Source organism: Protopterus annectens, chromosome 3.part1, assembly GCF_019279795.1.
Source record: "Protopterus annectens isolate FY-2018-M chromosome 3.part1, PAN1.0, whole genome shotgun sequence".
Lineage (NCBI taxonomy): Eukaryota > Metazoa > Chordata > Ceratodontiformes > Protopteridae > Protopterus > Protopterus annectens.
Window position 1 is genome coordinate 1,645,339,355 of NC_056732.1, and position 14,939 is coordinate 1,645,354,293.

The 14,939-nt window shown below is 43.1% G+C and overlaps 1 protein-coding gene across 4 annotated transcripts in view; it reads left to right on the top strand.

Annotated features, from left to right (window-relative positions):
* Positions 1 to 14,939, top strand: part of AKAP9 (A-kinase anchoring protein 9) — a 3,155,794-nt gene that overhangs the window by 2,825,117 nt on the left and 315,738 nt on the right. For all 4 annotated transcript variants that reach the window (XM_044067665.1, XM_044067666.1, XM_044067667.1 and 1 more), the window contains one exon: positions 10,785 to 11,453. In XM_044067665.1, the coding sequence (XP_043923600.1) occupies positions 10,785 to 11,453 (669 nt within the window). The remainder of the gene's footprint in view (positions 1 to 10,784; positions 11,454 to 14,939) is intronic.

Genomic DNA, 14,939 nt, shown 5'->3' on the forward strand with positions numbered 1-14,939 from the left:
TTTGGGCTGGGCTCATAGTGGTCTGTAGACTAATTGCATAATACTTATCTGTGAAACTTTGAACCTTATTTACCTGTCACAAATCAGTATTGATTAACTCAAAAAAAAAAAAAGTGTAGATAAAATGTCTGGAGCCCTCCTTGTTGTGACTGGGTTCACAATCTAGCAGTATTTTTTCAGTAAATCCTGGTCCCAATGTTGGTGTTCAAGTGCCAAATGATTAAGCATCTAGTCCCTCAGCCTCCCAGTCCTTTTCTGCTACATGGACAATTCAGTGTCAGTCCTAATGCAGTGAAAAAATAGTCCACTAATTTGTCCTGTGGCTTTCTGATTACTAGTTTAGACTTGTAGTGGTTCTTGCCTGGTGTCTTCAGGAGGAACACAACGTCAAGCACTAATATATATGCCCGTGGTTTAAATGCCATCTGAAATGTCAGGAGCCACTAGATACTAAGTTAGAGATGGCCATTTCCCAGAATATTCCCATTTCCCCAATGTATGGAGATCTCTGAAATGGTATATATAAGTTTGGCAGGAGTGGGAAGCTTGCCCCCTGTATAGATTTGCTATGCGCCCATAGTTTTGGACTTTTTCCAGTTTTTCTGTACCTTGCATTTTGACTAATGACATTTCAATAGGGACCTAGTTTAAACCTACAACTTGGAGGTATTGAAAGGGGATGCTCCTGATATATATTGCTACTAGGAGGATGGCTGAGGGACACAATTCTTTGCCTAGAGATTGATGGGAAGGTCCTTTGTGCAGCTTCAGGTCAAAACCAGAGTTCCATCACAAGGACTTAAGTGTGGAATGCAGGGAGGTCAGACCCTGGTTCCTCAGATTTTGAGCTCATCCTCAAAAAGTAAGGGTTTGAGCCTGCATCAGTCCTACACCTGCTTGGGGGATAATGGGCCTAGAAGACGTGCACTCTTGACTTCTGCTTTGAACCATGCATTCTGTGGTATTAGTACCACATAAAACCCTGTTGATCCAACTGAAGCTTGATGATGGATTGCCATATCCTAGGGATAAGTCGCTTGAGTCACTCGGCCACTTGCTGGGTGTATTTGAGACTGAGGCCTGCACTCTCTGGGATTCATTCAGGCTCAGCAGAAACTGTTATATTCGGTAGATATGGGAGTGGATGCCAAGTCATCTTGCACCGGGGATCAGGTTTGATGCCTGGTGAGAGCTTGAGTTTAAGGTGCAGGAATGCATCCTCATTGAGAATGGATTATCCCACTGCTAAGATGAGCATTCAAATTTAAGTTTACTAAAGTGCTTGTTGACTAAGCAGTGTAAGAATAAATTAGTGATCAGTTTTGTAAAATAGTAAACTGCAGAGATAAATTAATGCCCATGTAACAATTAAAAAGATATGATGTAATGGGATCCTATCTCGCCTACATTCATAACTGATGGGCTCGGAGCCGATCCATCGGCTCCGACTCGGCCAACTAGTTCACTAGAACGAAGTCTCTTATTGGCTGGGCTACTCCCTATCCCAGGATGCACTACACCTGCTTCCCCAGATCTCGTTTGCCGCTTTACAAGCTGGACGTGGTCTCGACTTGGCTGGAGCTAAGTGGTTTCTTTTACCTTTACTGGTCTTTGACCTTGGGGTTTTTCTTCTGAAAATTGTTAAAAACAGCTGTTTTAACAGCTACTCTCTGTAATTTGTGTCTTTGATAACTTTTTTGTGTGTGAAGTGATTTACTGGTATTCTTTTTCGTTGTCGGGCAAGGCCCGTTTAAGTTAGAGGGTCTTTGCCCTACTTTTGAGAGTTTGTGTTATTATTTTTCTTCGGGCTAAGCCCGTTTAAATTAGAGGGCTTTTGCCCGTTGTTATTGTTGTTGTTGTTGTGCGTGCTTACTGTGTTCTCTTGTGAGGTAAATCTCCCTCTCAAGAGCTCGTGCCTTATTTCTCGCGCTCTACAGTTGGCGCTAACCTTTTGTTTTTAGACTACCTTTCTTACTGTACAATGTCTAAAGAGCAGAAGTCAGGATTTAAAAAATGCACTCGGTGCAATTACAAAATGTCTATAACAGACAGTCACTCAATATGCGTGTATTGTTTAGGGCCTAAACATCTACAGGAGACATGTAGTGTTTGTCATGCTTTCTCCTCTAGGGTTCTTCAAGAGCGCAAAAATAAACTGATCTTGAAGGGCCTTATTAAGCCCTCTTTCGAGGAAGCTTTAGATTCTCCTGTTACCTCTAAAAAGAAAAGATCGTCAGCTCCGACAAGTCCCTTGGAACCGACTGCTAAAAAGCAAAAGTCGACCTCTTCTTCCTCGGCTCCACTGACTTCGGGGCCGAGGGTCGAAGGGTCTGCCTCGATGCCTCTTTCCTCGGCTCCATTACTTCCGGAGCCGCAGGTTGGAGTATCGAGAGGCGAATCACCTCCATCGGTTCCAATGGTTTCGGAGCCGGTGGAGGTGTGCAGCTCAGACTCTTCCCCCTCGGCTCCGAAGCAAAAAGCTCCTTCGGCGCCGATGGTGGTCCATGCTGTGGTGGAATCGGCGCCGATAGTGTTGGAGCCCTTTCGGAGCCGGTCCCCTACTCTCTCGGAGCCGAGAGGAAAGTCTTCTCGTCTGTCTACCTCCTCTAAATCTTCAAAACTTTCTGATTCGGATCTGGATAGGGTGATACAGAGGCTTTTCCAGTCTCCAGTTTTTGCTCAAATGGTCTCGGCTCCAGCCCAGTTGGCTTCGGAGCCGATCCCCCTTCCGAAACATTTGATTCCACCTCCAACCTCCTTGGAGCCGTTGGAGTCGGTGATGGTGGAGCAGTGCGGAGCCATACGGTCGGAACCGAGACCCCTTCGAGGTCTGTCGGCACCGACTATGGTTCCTACCCTGTCCTCGGGTTCAGGGTTTGGTACTGGGACTTCCTCAGCCGGGCCCGAAGGGAACACTTTGGGGCTGGGTGCTTCGGTGCCTAGTCTTCCCCTCGGAGCATCGGCTGCTGGAATTCCCAGTGCCATCGTGGCCTCTAGACCAGTGATCTCCATGGAGTCTGGAGGTCCGGCCTTTGAGGCCATGAGGAGCGCGCTGGCCATGCCCTTGCCGGCTCAGCAGGCTTCTACCTCACCGTCCCTAGACCTGGAGACTGGTGCTTCTGCTGTGTTGCAGTCCCCCGGCAGCGGGGCCCCAGGGCCTGAGGATACCCCATTGGGGTTCCCTTCTTCCGGGGGGTCCGTCCGAAACTGCTTCGGACGAGCCCCACGGAAGAAATTGTGCAAGAGGAAGCACGTGGACTCCCAAGATGAGTCTGTTACATCGGATACTGACCTCGATGACGTGGAAGGGTCCCCCAAATCATCTTCGGATGATATCTCTTTCTCAGATATCCTGGAGATTCTGAGACAGAGAGGAGATTGGCAGGCCAAAACCCCTTCAGCTGAGGAGTCAGTCTTCCTCAAGGCCTTCGGGGCCCAGCCCTCCACCTCCTGGGTGTCTCCGCCCTTCGATGAACTCCTTGATTTGGTTTCTCGAAGGGCGTGGGAACACCCTGATTCTGTGGAACCGGTGCCTGCGAGACCTAATAAGTTTCTTTCAGCCCCCCCCCAGAAGGAATTTCTGACGAAAGGTGTTCCCGTAGATGCTATGGTGGTGACTTCTGCCACACAGCAGGACGTGGCAGAGGCTTCAACGTCTATCCACCCTCCTAATAAGGATTCCAGGAGCATGGATAGGTACGGGAAGCGTACCCTGTCTTCAGCGGCCTTTACCTTACGGTCGCTGAACTATTTATGTCATTTTACCAGGCTCCAAAGGGACCTCCTTAAAGAGCTAAGTGATTCCCTCACTGGTAATCTACCTGAGGCGCTAGCCCCTACTGTTGGCGCCCAGATGACTACCTTGTTCTCCATTGTAAACTCGTCCATGAGGCTCATTTCGTATGCGGCCGAAGGGGCTAGTAGAGCAGCGGGAACAGGCGTAGCCCTCAGGAGACACGCCTGGTTACGCTTGTGTTCATTTGCGGAGGCCTTCAAGTCTTCCTTCACGCCCCTTTGATGGGTCATCTTTGTTTGGACCCAAGGTGAAGGACACACTAACTCGGTGCGAGCAGGAGGGCAAGACCTTGACTGCCGTTGGGGCCCGCTTTTCCACTCCTTCTAGGCCTTACCCCAAGGTCCAGAGAGGAGGGAAAATGTGGTTCAGAAAATCTCAGAGGTCTTTCCCTACTCCACCCAGTGATTCCCCCTCCAGAGGCAGGGGGGGGGAATTCAGGAAGACGCCACCCCAGAGGCGGCAGAGGCCCCCGTAATTCTGGAGACCGCGATTCCTTTCGTGGTTCTTCCTACAATCAGCGTCCCTGAGTTGTTGCCCGACTGTGCAGCTCCGGAGCCAGTCGGGGTCGTTTTGCGGAGCACCCACAAGCTTGGGAATCTATAACAAGCGATCAGTGGGTGCTTCGGATTATTACCGGAGGCTATCTCATCCCCTTCAACAAGCCCCCCCTTTCCTTAAGGGTAATCCCGGACGTGCCACCCAGTCAGCGGGATCAGGCAGCAATAGAGATTTCAAAGCTGCTAAAAAAAGGAGCCATCCAGCCTGTCCCCACCGACCAGATCGGATCAGGAACTTACTCAAGATTATTTTTGGTGCCAAAAAAGACAGGGGACTTCAGGCCCATTTTGGACCTCAGTTCATTGAATCATTTTGTGGAAAAGTCCAAATTCCGAATGGTCACCCTTCAATCCATTCTTCCACTGCTGGAGAAGGATGCATGGATGTGCTCCATAGATCTCCAGGACGCTTACTATCACATTCTGATAGCTCAAGAGTCCAGGAGACACTTACGCTTCTGCCTCGGAGTCAGTCATTTCCAATTCCGAGCACTGCCCTTTGGTCTCACCACAGCCCCCAGGGTGTTCACCAAGTGTCTGGCAGTGGTGATTGCTCACCTGAGGAGTCTAGGATTCCAAGTTTTTCCATATCTGGACGGCTGGCTCCTTACTGCCACCTCCGAGCATCTACTATTTCAGGCGCTCAACGCCACGTTCACCTTGGGCCGTTTCTTGGGGATTACGTTCAATTGGCAAAAATCTGTACTACAGCCATCTCAGCGTATTACTTTTATAGGTGCAGACTTAGATACAAAAAGGATGCGCGCCTTCTTACCGGCGGCAAGAATTCAGGTTCTGCAAAACCAAGTCAAATCCTGTCTCCCCCTATCAAGAGCTCCGGCCCATCTGATCCTACAACTGTTGGGCTCGATGGCGTCAACTATACTCCTAGTCCCCTTAGTCAGACTTCACATGCGAATTTTGCAATGGCTCCTATCGGTTCAATGGTCCTATCAGGAACTCCCCTTGAACCATTTAGTCATGATCACGGAGAGTTGCCGTCGGGATCTGCGTTGGTGGCTCCTCCAATCCAATCTCGACCAGGGGCGACCCTTTATCCCTCGACCCCCTGTTGCCACTGTGACCACGGACGCCTCCCAGGTAGGGTGGGGGGGTCATTACCTGGACAGGTCGGTCCAAGGCACATAGCAAATCCAGGAAACGCATTTGCATATCAATATCCTGGAAATGAGAGCAGTTCTTTTGGTACTTCAAGCTCTCCATCACGCTCTCCCGCAAGGTCCAATTGCTATCCTATCCGACAACATGTCGGTGGTTTGGTATATAAACAAGCAAGGTGGAACCAGGTCTTACCCACTGTGCAGAGAAGCCATGAGACTTTGGCACTGGGCGGTAGCTACCAACCGCTTTCTAATGGCAACGCACATACCGGGGAAATCCAATGTGATTGCGGACAGATTAAGCAGGACCATCCTGTTACCCCACGAGTGGTCCCTCAACCAGAGAGTGGCTGCGAAAATCTTCGCCAAATGGGGCCTCCCTTGCTGCGACCTGTTTGCCAGCCCCCACAATGCGAAGTGCAGAGAGTTCTTCATGCTGATCCCCTCCCAGGGACAGATTCCCAGGGACGCTCTGACCCACATTTGGCCCCCCGGTCTTCTTTATGCCTTCCCTCCGGTTCCCCTCCTACCGAGGGTGATACAGAAGGCCATTTACCTGGAGAGCGAGATGATTTTGATTGCCCCGCACTGGCCTCGTCAAGTTTGGTTTCCTTTCCTACAGAGGCATGTGATAGAAGGTCCATGGTTTTTGGACCCAGTGCCAGACCTGTTGACTCATCAGTCAGGACGACTTCACCCGTCTCTCAGGTCATTGAAGTTGGCGGCATGGTTACTCCACTTCCATCCTTAGTCCGAGACAATTCCCTTTCTCCGGGGGTGATCCACATATTATCTTCTTCTCATAAACCTTCCACTGTCAGACTTTATTCCAGCAAGTGGAAAAGGTTCGCCTTCTGGGCTCAGCAACGAGGTATAGACCCCTTACTGCCCCAGTATCGGAGGTTCTGAATTTCTTGGCCTCTCTTTTTCAGTTGGGCTCTTCAGTTTCCACGATTAAGGTTCAGCTAGCGGCTATCTCTAATTTTCATGCTTCTGTTGAACCTTCATTGATGTCTCACAAACTTTGTAAGGCTTTCCTTAAAGGAGCATGGCTCCTTAGGCCTCAATATCTCACCTTGTCCCCCCTTGGGACCTAAATATGGTTCTTGCTGCCTTAACTGCCCGCCCTTTCGAACCAGCTGCTACCTGCGATTTGAAATTTCTGTCCTGGAAAACGGCCTTTTTAGTGGCCATAACTTCGCCAGGCGGGTTTCAGAACTTCAAGCTCTTTGTTCTGATCCTCCCTATTTGATTTTTCACAAACATAGAGTGTCCTTGAAATTAAATCCCTCCTTTTTACCAAAGGTAGCTTCTTCTTTCTGTATTCAACAAACTATAGAGCTCCCTGTATTTTTTCCAGAGTTCTCTAATAACGCAGAATATATCTTTCATCAATTAGACGTCCATAGACAACTGCGTTTTATTTGAATAGAACCGCTCAGACGCTGAAATCAAATCAACTGTTTGTTTCCTTTGCAATAAACAAATTGGGTCAACCAGTAGCTAAAACCTCCATAGCTAAATGGATTAAGGATTGTATCTCTTTCATTTATTCACAGGCTAACAAAGAGCTTCCCTTTCCAGTCAAGGCTCATTCTACCAGGGCAATAGCTACTTCTGTAGCTTTTCACTCCAAATTATCAATAGATGATATTTGTGCTGCGGCTACCTGGACTTCTCCGCACACTTTCATTTCTCATTACAAATTGGATCTGGTGTCTCGAGGCAGGGCTTCCTTTGGTTCCACAGTTCTCAGGAGTGTTTTCCAATGAGCCACCCGGGATTTAGGTGCTAGGGATGCTGTCCCATCAGTTATGAATGTAGGCGAGATAGGATCCCATTACATCTTTTAGTTATGTACTTACCATAACTTCGGATGTATGGGATCCATCTCGCCTACATTCATATGTACCCACCCTCCTTCCCCCTTCCATTGGGATTTAGAGGAGATGTAGTTCCATTTGGAGATCTTCTCTTGAAGAACTTTAGTTGGTTGTAGTGACTACTATTTTTTCTGTGTTTGCATGTATGTATGAAAGCGAACAAACAAGATCTGGGGAAGCAGGTGTAGTGCATCCTGGGATAGGGAGTAGCCCAGCCAATAAGAGACTTCGTTCTAGTGAACTAGTTGGCTGAGTCGGAGCCGATGGATCGGCTCCGAGCCCATCAGTTATGAATGTAGGTGAGATGGATCCCATACATCCGAAGTTATGGTAAGTACATAACTAAAAGTTTTGAGGACCTCTTAAAACCTGTATGGATTGAAGTCTTATTATTCCACCCTAGTAAGAGGCTTCAAATGTAATTACTTCTGATAAGTAAAAGAGCAATTACCTGATGAATCATTCACCTGATGAATCAAGCTAGTTCCTTGAAACTTTTAACAGTCCAGGGGTGGAGTATTGTAGAACACACAGGCTGATAGGCAGGTAACTCCCTAGGGTAAGTGGGACCCAAATCATGTAATGTAAAGCAAACCAAGACTGAAACCTTGTGAGGATATACAATTAAACAGACAGACACTGCAGGTTCATTAGAACTGACAACTGACACATCAAGTTATTAATGGGATAATTAAGTAAGTAGCCAGGCTGCAGAGTTTTGCACTAGTTGCAAACTGCCAGGTTTTGAGTCCTCATGCCCCAACATTAAAGTAATACAACTTACAGGAGACCAAAACATCTAGTGCCATTGGAAGATCTGTTTATGGAAATAGGTGCTTAAGTGTGGGTTTTATAGCAGATACCTGACCCCTAATGGTCAACTAGACATCAGTCACCCCCCCGCCCCCCATAAATTTCACTTCTTCATTTTCAACAAAAATTCTAGTTTTTCATCACTCTAAATACTAGCAAGGGACAAAACTGGGGCATATGAGTTATGAATTATGGCATGAATAGCCATAGCCACCATCTTGCAGACACTACGTTTTTACTGATTATCAATCATCCAGCTAAGAATGCATTCCATGTCTGAAGCTAATTTGTTTAACATGGACAGAGAATCTTTGGGAAAAGAGGGGTAAATTTTAGTTGCCAACGTAACAGTAGTAGTTTAAACCTCTCCTTTGAATACCATCTTTAAGTAGCAGTATTTAAACAATGAACAACAGACCCAAAGTTGTACCCTACAGGTGCACCATGTATCAGAGTGGTGGAGAGTAGGTGTTAATTAGTTGCCATTTCTACATTCCATAATAAATATTGCAACGCTGTCACTTCTTTGTATCTCCAGTCTGCATGACACATCCAGAAGAGTATGCCAGTCAGACCTGTTCTTATTCCCTGACATTAACCTCAGTTACTTTTTGTATTTATTGTTATATTCTTGGGCAGATAAGAAGCACAATATGTTCAATATGTTCAATTGCATTGCCTCATGATATGACTCTAAATTATCACACATCCTTTGGGAAGTATTGACTTATTCCACGAGACTCAGTACCATTCCAGACATACTTCAGTTTCACATTTCTAGACAGTCTGAGGAAATCACTGGCTATCTCAGCCAGAAACCCGTAACTACATACAATAAAGGCAGTAGAAAAATGCACCACCTCAACTCTCTGATCTAGTCCTAACCCATTAATTTTCCATCTCTCCTGTTGATCTTCTCTTCAAGTCCACATGTTTTTCCAGTATTTGTCTCCAGAGTATTTCTGAACCAAGTTCCGACATAAAGTACTCTTATCTGCCAAAAGTACCCACAATGTTTTTCTCAGAAGTGGCGATGGGTCAGAATTTTTTCTTGTTTATCTTCACTAATTTTGTTTTTTTAGTTATTTTTCACTAACTGCATTTTTCTATGCTTATCGATATATTTCACTATGGGAAGCTGGCACTATACTGCGTCTGATTTTGTATTGCCAACACTTATCAATATTGTTTGAGTAACTGTTTTTTTACACTCAGGCTATGCCTGAAATGTTTTTGACTCAGTATGTTATGCCCCAGGCAGCAAGCAAAGAAAAAAAAAATCAATCTGTCTTTTTGACTCAGTATGTTAATACCCAGGCAGCAAACAAAAAAAAAATCAATCTGTTCAGGTAAACAATGGGCTAGATTCAATAAGGCCTACACTAAGTGTACACAATGTGTATTCAAGAATATTCTTATTACATTTTTTGTGCTTTCTAGTCACTCAGAAAGATTACACTAAATGTACATGCAGTCTAAACTTTGTGGTAACTTTTATGACTCCCTGTCAATATTTAAAGCTGCAGGAATATCCACAGGAAAACTAAAATTAGGAGGAAGAAGGTCTGAGTTATGAGGTGGTTTTGAATTCCAGGGAATGTTTGTTATATATTTTGGTGTATCAGAAAAGTGTCATCAGTACAAGTAATGGTTAAAAAAATGTAAAAAGCGACTACTTGATTTTTTTCCCTGATTTTGTATGTTTTTTTATTGAAGGACTTTAACTTAACTTTTGTATGATATTATGCTTGAAATGTTTTGTTTTTGTGTACTGTAGGTACAATGTAACAAGATAAAGAAAATGTATAACTTTTATTTATAAAGAACAATGTACATTAATCCCCTCTTTGCCAGTAACCACAAAGCACTTTGCAGCTGACAGTAGAGTTGCCCATCCCCTTGTCATGCAGTCAGAATTCCTACCATGTACAACCCATTTTGTACACCAGACCCTGTCCCATAAAATGTCATGGCCCACTCATTAAGAAAGGTTTACGTTCTGTAAGTTTACAAGGGCAAACTGCAATCTGGTAAAATAGTTTTGTTATTTTTCATGGTCACTTCAATGTGTTATTTATGTACATTTGTGCTTGTTCATATATGTATGCATAAATGTGTGTGCTCATATATGTACATATTTTATGATGTTACATTTACAGCTTGTTTCTTTTTATTGATTGTTTACTGACTTGTATATTGTTCACTTATCCATGTAATATAAACGTACCTCTGGTACTAAATCAGTCAAGTATTTCAGCAAAATGCAGTGCTGTAAAAATGAAAACTGCCTCATCTGCGACTTTCTGTTAACTTTATTTATTACGTGGTTGTACATTTTGGTGGCTACATGCATCTGTCTTTCTACTGACCTTCCTAGAACTTCAGTGATGTTTTATAAAGCAGGATATTAGTGCAGAAGTGTTTACAAAGGTGGAGCTTAACCATAGGGTAATGCTGACACGGCTTTGCATGATCATTCATACCCCCCACACATTTCAGCAAGATATGAGAAATGTTTCTTGCTGAAATACTATTTTTTTTTCATTAGATTTTATACACCACTGTTCAAACCAGTACCTTAATATGTTATAATTTACATTTTTTTTTATTTAAGGATCTGAAGCTCTTACTTGAAGACCAGAAACAAAGATGCAGCCAATTAAGTAAACATTTAGACCAAGAAAAGCAAACTGTTGCAGAGCTAAAACAGAAAGTTGATTCTGAAGCAGTTGTGCATGACGTTCAACTGTCCAAGCAGCAGAGTTGCATCTCTGAGCTCCAGATCCTTTTGGATGCTGAAAAAACGCGAGCTGTTGAATTGAACAGTGCCCTTGAGCGAGAAAGGGAGTTATACGGACAGCTTCAGAAGAATTTAGGTACACAAAAAACAGATGATCAGCAGCATGATGAGAAAACTACAGCAGAATTCCTCAGGGACTTACAAACTCGACTGGATGAAAAGCACAACCGCATTGTTGAACTGGTGAGTGAAATGGAAAAGTTTAAACTGGAATCTGTTCAAATGAAGAGGCTTTTGGATGAAGAAAGTCAACTGCACAAGCAAAACTTGCAACAGGAACAAGAAATGAACAGGGGCTTACGAGAAAAACTCAGTGAATTCCAGCTGAAGTATGAAGACCTCTTGCGGCAGCTGACAGAAGAAAAACAGCGAGTTCTGAAGCTCCAACTTGAAGAGAAGAGGCTACAGGGAGCCATAGAACAACTGCAGAATCAGAAACAGAAGGGAGATTCAAGAGATATTAGTGACCTGCAGCCGAATATGGTATGTCTGTGCGTTTCTGTCTTTCTGTTTATGCTATGTCAAAGGGTAGGGTGTGTGCTATAAATCTATTATAACCATAAAATTAATTATAATTTCTGTTGAAGTCTTAATTTAGCTATGTGTTCTTTCTCATGGGTTATATTCCTTTTTCCCCTATTTTCTTACCCTCCACCTGAGTTTTTGGACCAGATCTGTACTCTCACCTTTTTATTAGGAGCAGTCCAGGTGTTAATGACTCACAGAAGTTGCCTTCAATTTTTCATTATGATGGGAATCATTTACCTTTTGGAAATAGAGAGATGTATGGGATCTGTTCTCGTCCCCTGGCTGGAGAGCATTTCCATATTAATTTCAGATTTGTTTGGTAGAGGATTCACATTGGGTTGTCACAGAGGCCTTCACCTTCAGCACTATGTTCTTATCTGTCCAGGTGCCAGACCCCATTTGTACTTGTCAGAGGTCACACTTAGCTGTACTTCATTTGTTCAGTTATTATCCCATCTTGATTATTCAGGAGCCTATTCCAGGCACTGATCATAGAGATGCTGGCAGCACAAACAGTTTCCCAATCCCCATGCAGTGTTCCAACCATCAGGTGTTCTCCTTTCGTATATATTATGCCAGACCCTTTACTTCCCATAGGGAAAAGGAGATTTGTATGACACATTCTTCTCATATTAGGGGATAATGCTATGTTTTTTTTTTTTTTTGATCAGCAGCATATCATAGGTTTAATTTATGCACTTTAATGTATATGTCACCATCATTTGTTTTCCTCATCTGGTAGATTAAAAGTATTGTCATGTGTAACTGTTTAGGTGAAGGGGCAGAAGACACTGCAGTGCTGGTTCTCTGAGCTGTGTACCCTGTCCTGTTCAAGCCAGTGCAGGTTGTTTTCCTTTTATAAAAAAAATTACACCTAATACAGTGACACAGGTACACACAAACATTAATATAACAGAAAAACAAACCACAGTAACATTTTTTCCTGCAGTAGATACATATTTTTCCATTTTTACAGCTGGCATTCAGTCTGACATTGCATACATTATTTAATTATTTCCTTCCCCTAAACCATACTACTTCTGAACATTATTTTGCATGCATTGTGCTTACAGATTCCATTTACTTCCATGTAATTTTCTATTTCTTTCTTCCTAAGGATGCCACTTATAGCTAGTTCTTTTATGTCTTTGCTATGTTCAGCACTTCAGTTACAGTTAGTTTAAATTTTGATTGTCATTTTGTAATCATTGCTTTTTGTCACCCAGAGTGTGTGCATATGCAGTTCAGAACCTATGTCCCAGATCAATTTCCAGAACAATTCAGAACCTATGTCCCAGATCAAAAGAATCATTTCCTTAGTTACAACAATTTCTCATCATTTCTGACAAAACACTGTAGGGAATTTTTTTAAAATTTGCCAACTCATTGCATTTCCAGAACACATGATCACAGCTCCATCATTTGCTATCCAAGGGAAGAAAAATTCTCTGAAGTCTGCTTGGATTATAAACAACACCTATGCAAACATATCCGAGCACAAATCCTTACATTTTTGGACTTTGTCACATACTTGGTAGCCATACAAATGTCTTTCCATTGTTCCTTGGTAAATTGCCTTTCCAATCTGTCTTCCCAATCTTTCCTAGCCTCCTCTGATTTATTCTTAGAATTACCATGCATTATTTTGTACGTCATACTAAGTATCATTTGCTAACAGCAGCTTCTGTTTAGGCTGAACTAAAAACTTTCATAGGTATATAGGACATTCTAGGGTAACAGCTCAAGAGCTCTTACAAGCCTGTCCAATTTTACCCAGTTTTCTTTCCCTGCGGGAAAGATAACAAGGGTCAGCAAGTTGTTTTTTGACAATTTTTATAGACTGCTTCTGTCCATAAAGGACATAGGCATCACCTCAGGAGTGAATTTGCAATTTTCCATCCATTGGGTCAGATTGCGCTTGAAGATGATCAGGGAAGGGCTCTGCTTCACGTAAATAGGAAGCCTATTCGAGAGGAAGGGTAATCTTTGGGGCACATATCTGTCTCTCCAGCATGGTCTGTTCATGTACCAGATTGTTTTTTCACGTAGCACCCAAGATCCTTTTCTCTTTACTTTTACTCTGATATCAATCCATAGCAGATGAAGCAGTCTCTAATCATCCCACTCATTTGCATTTCCCTCTCTTTTTATTTGCTCGTAGCACATAGGTTCCTTTGCCACTTTTTTCCAGTAAATTCCAGCCCATTTTGCCTACTTTCTATACCCCTACTTGCAGTAATCCCTATTGGCAAAGTATCATTTCAACATTCCACTGTGGGATTAGTTCTTAGAATTCTTTCTGCTGCTTTATGAGTATAGTATTCAGTGTGATGGTTGTTATTCTCCTTAAGGTTTTGCATCCGAAATATTACACTGACCTTATTTCTCAAACCCTTAAACCTGCCCATTTCATCATCATACCTTTCCACGTAGATTTATAACCTTCTGCTTGTGTATGTGAGCCTTAACTGTATAGCTCAAAATATCCATTCAGATCAGATAATCTGAACCCACTTTGTTTTATAGGGAGGATCAACATATCACATGTATGCCTTGTTCTTTTCCTATTCCAAGTAAATTCTTTCAACTCTTTATTAATTATCATCCACAGCTTCTTCTCTGGTTAATAAAGATATGCTTGACCTATCTATACAACTAAAGGGACTAAAATACTTTCTCTGCTTGGATCTTGCTATCTGTATCCACAATCAAGAGTTTCAGGTTTCTCATTTTTGTTTTATCTTGTGTTTAGTCATTTCTCACATATCCTTAGCTGCAGTAATAGCAAACTTTTTAATCCATACACCTAAATACTTCATCTTTACTGTGTTCCCATAAATATGAGAATTGCTGAACCAATTCATGTGTGATAAGTACTTTACTGTACAGTCTTTAGGATATAAAATGAATGAAGATAAAAAAAAAAAAAGACTTGAACTGTCTCATAATTTTCCACAACACTGACGTGTCCCTTTCTGGATTTATCAAGTACAAAATAATGTTAGCTGCAAATAAAGATAACATTTCTGGATTACCGTACTGATTGCTTCCTTGAATTTCTGAATCCCTTGTTTTCTTAACCAGTGTTTCCAAATATAAAGCAAATAACAAAGGGAAAGGAAAAATCAAATACCACTTCTTTGCTAGCTATAGGTCCCCCTCTATAACCCAGAAAACCCATAACATGTATTTAAGCTTAATAGAAACGATAACCATCCAACCCAATACCATATTCATGGGTGACTTTAATTACCCCACTATTAACTGGGAATCCTATAGAACACCAGACACAGACATACATGCACAAAGATTCCTGGATTTTGTAAACACAAACTCCCTGGGCCAGATAGTCAATACACCAGCCAGGGGTGCAACCATACTGGATCTGGTCCTCACTAATATGGTAGAGTGCTGCACACCGCCTACTGTAATGCCAGCTCT